At 52.4% G+C, this 2,278-nt stretch overlaps 1 protein-coding gene across 1 annotated transcript in view; it reads right to left on the bottom strand.

The window, feature by feature from the left end:
- Positions 1–2,278, bottom strand: part of DPF2 (D4, zinc and double PHD fingers family 2) — a 13,740-nt gene that overhangs the window by 5,148 nt on the left and 6,314 nt on the right. The window contains exons 5-6 of the mRNA XM_010002623.1: positions 1,908–2,000; positions 1,348–1,426 (exon numbers count right to left, since the gene is read on the bottom strand). Coding sequence (XP_010000925.1) covers positions 1,348–1,426; positions 1,908–2,000 — 172 coding nt within the window. The remainder of the gene's footprint in view (positions 1–1,347; positions 1,427–1,907; positions 2,001–2,278) is intronic.

The following is a 2,278-nucleotide window of genomic DNA, read 5'->3' as shown; positions in this document are numbered from 1 at the left end:
GGGGGGGGCGGGATGGCAGGTCCTGGCTGTGGGATTTGGGATGGAGGGAAAGGGTTTTGTGTGAACACTTGTGTTTTTTTTCCCATCCCCACCACGGCAGGGGGGGATTAATCTTTGTTTTCCCTCTCCAGAGGCAACTCAAGACCTCTCTTCCCTGCTGGAAAAAGGTCAGGAGAGCCTGGAGAGGAGCTGCTGGATCCTTGACGTCGTTCAGTGGCCTTTGGCTTCTCCCTCCCCTTCTCCTGTGTTGTTTTTTTTCTTCCCCTCCCTCCCATCAAGCCCTTTTTCTCCCCCAGGCTCCATTTTTTTGTTGTTGTTTTGAAAACAACCCAACCAAACCCCCAAATCCTAAAGTTTGAGGAGAAGAAAAGGCAGGAAGGAAACCAAATCAAAGCAGACAGAGAGTGAACTACCTCGGTCGGGAGGTTTCAAGGAATGCTTTTGTTTGTAACTATCTGAAAGACAGAAAGAAAGTCGTGAGAAAACCCCCAGACACACACACCAGGTCCCACACACCCGAGGCCAAGGGACAGAGAAATTCCAAACACGAGGAAAAAGGGGAGGAAAAAACAGATCCATGGGGGAGGGGTGTTTGGGGGGGGAGGAAGTTGGTGGGCAGCTCTGGCAGGACAGGAGGAAGAAGAGAGAAAGGTGGTTTCAAAGCTTCACTTGCCCCTTTCTTTGCTCCCTTTGCCCCAAACTGGTTTATTTTGCCTTGAGGTGGAAGGCTGGGCTGGTGGAGGAGGGAGCCAGGAAGGGATGGTCGTGGAAATCAAATCCCTGGAGCTGAGGAGGGATTGCCTGGGAAATCAAATCCTGGGAGTTGAGGAGGTTTTAAGCCAGGCCCAGCACCCTGTGTTGGTGTTTTATAGCTACACTCATTAATTAATTGGCTTTAATGAGGGCTGTGGGGGTAGGGGAGTCTATGGCTGGCTTCAAAACCAGCCTGATGGGACACAGATCCAACTGGAATTCCAGCTGGGAACTGGTGGGGGGCTGTTTGCAACCTTTGGGAATTGCTGGGGGGCTGTTTGCTACTTTTGGGGGGGTGTTTGCCACCTTTGGGGGGGTGTTTGCCACCTTTGGGGGGGTGTTTGTAAGAGCAGGGGAGGTTTCTCCTCATTTCCACCTGCCAGGAGGGCTGCTCAGCCCTTGGCTCTGGGTGTTCCCAGTAGGAAAAATTCCTTCTTGGATCATCAGAGGAGGCTTGAGAGTTGGAGGGGTTGAAAAAACTCTCTCCCCTGGCTGTGAAAATCCTCTTCTTTGGAAGTTGAAACCCCAGATCCCAGTGGATGGGTCCCAAAAAGCAAGTGGCTCCACTCCCAGGGAGAGGGTTCCAGTACTCACTGTCGCAAGCGTAGGGTTTATCCCGGTCTTCCAAAATGGCAGCATCCAGCTTCTTCCGAGCTCCTCCCACACCTTTGCCCTGGGAAAAGAGGCAAAAAAAGGGGGTAAAAAAGCTCAGGATTAGGGAAAATTGTGGCTCCAAAAGCTCCTGGTTGCTGGGAGGACAAGGCCGGGGATCCAGTGTGGCGATCCGACAGTGCCACGTAGTGGGAACAGCCTGGAATGGCACTGGGATGGGAGGACTGATGGATGAGCTGGATCCCTTGGGATGCTCAGGGGGTCCTTCCCGTTTTGGGAAGGGGCAGATCCAGGTGGGATTTCTCTACCATCCTCTCCCTACTCTTTTTGGGGAGTGGGTTTGGGATGAGTTTTCCAAGCTCCCAGGGTGGGGTTTTGGCTCATCCCACCCACGAGGTCGAGCGCATCCCAAGTTTTCCCAACCATGAGGCTCAACACAGACACACTCAAGCCCTGGAAGGAGTTTGGGGCTGTTCCAAGTGTCTCAAATTTCCCAGGAATTGCCCCCAAAACGACACCAGGACCCAGCTGGCTGCCCTCACCTTGGCCTTCCCCTTCCCTCTTCTCTTCGGCGTATCCTCTTCATAGTCTTCATCATCCAAATCATCCAGGAAATCATCCGGCTCCAGGATCCGCTGAGGAAGAGGAAGGGAAGTTATTCCAGCCCAAACCTTGCCATGGATTGAGGGGAAAAAGGGGAACAAACTGGGAAAGGAGACATGGCACTGTGGCCTCAGGTCACCTGGCAGCAGCCAATCCCATTCCAAAGCCAAGGAGGAAAAAGGATGTGGAATTCTGGGGGAAGGGAGAAAGGATCTGGAACGTTTTATCCCCCCAAATAAGTCATGGAAGGGCCCAAAAAACAAAGAATAATCAAGGAAAAGGTAAAAACAACCCTGGAAAAATGATTCCT

The sequence above is a fragment of the Chaetura pelagica genome, unplaced genomic scaffold, assembly GCF_000747805.2.
Source record: "Chaetura pelagica isolate M959 unplaced genomic scaffold, ChaPel_1.0 scaffold748, whole genome shotgun sequence".
NCBI classification, from domain to species: domain Eukaryota; kingdom Metazoa; phylum Chordata; class Aves; order Apodiformes; family Apodidae; genus Chaetura; species Chaetura pelagica.
This window is presented reverse-complemented; position numbering and strand designations above follow the sequence as displayed.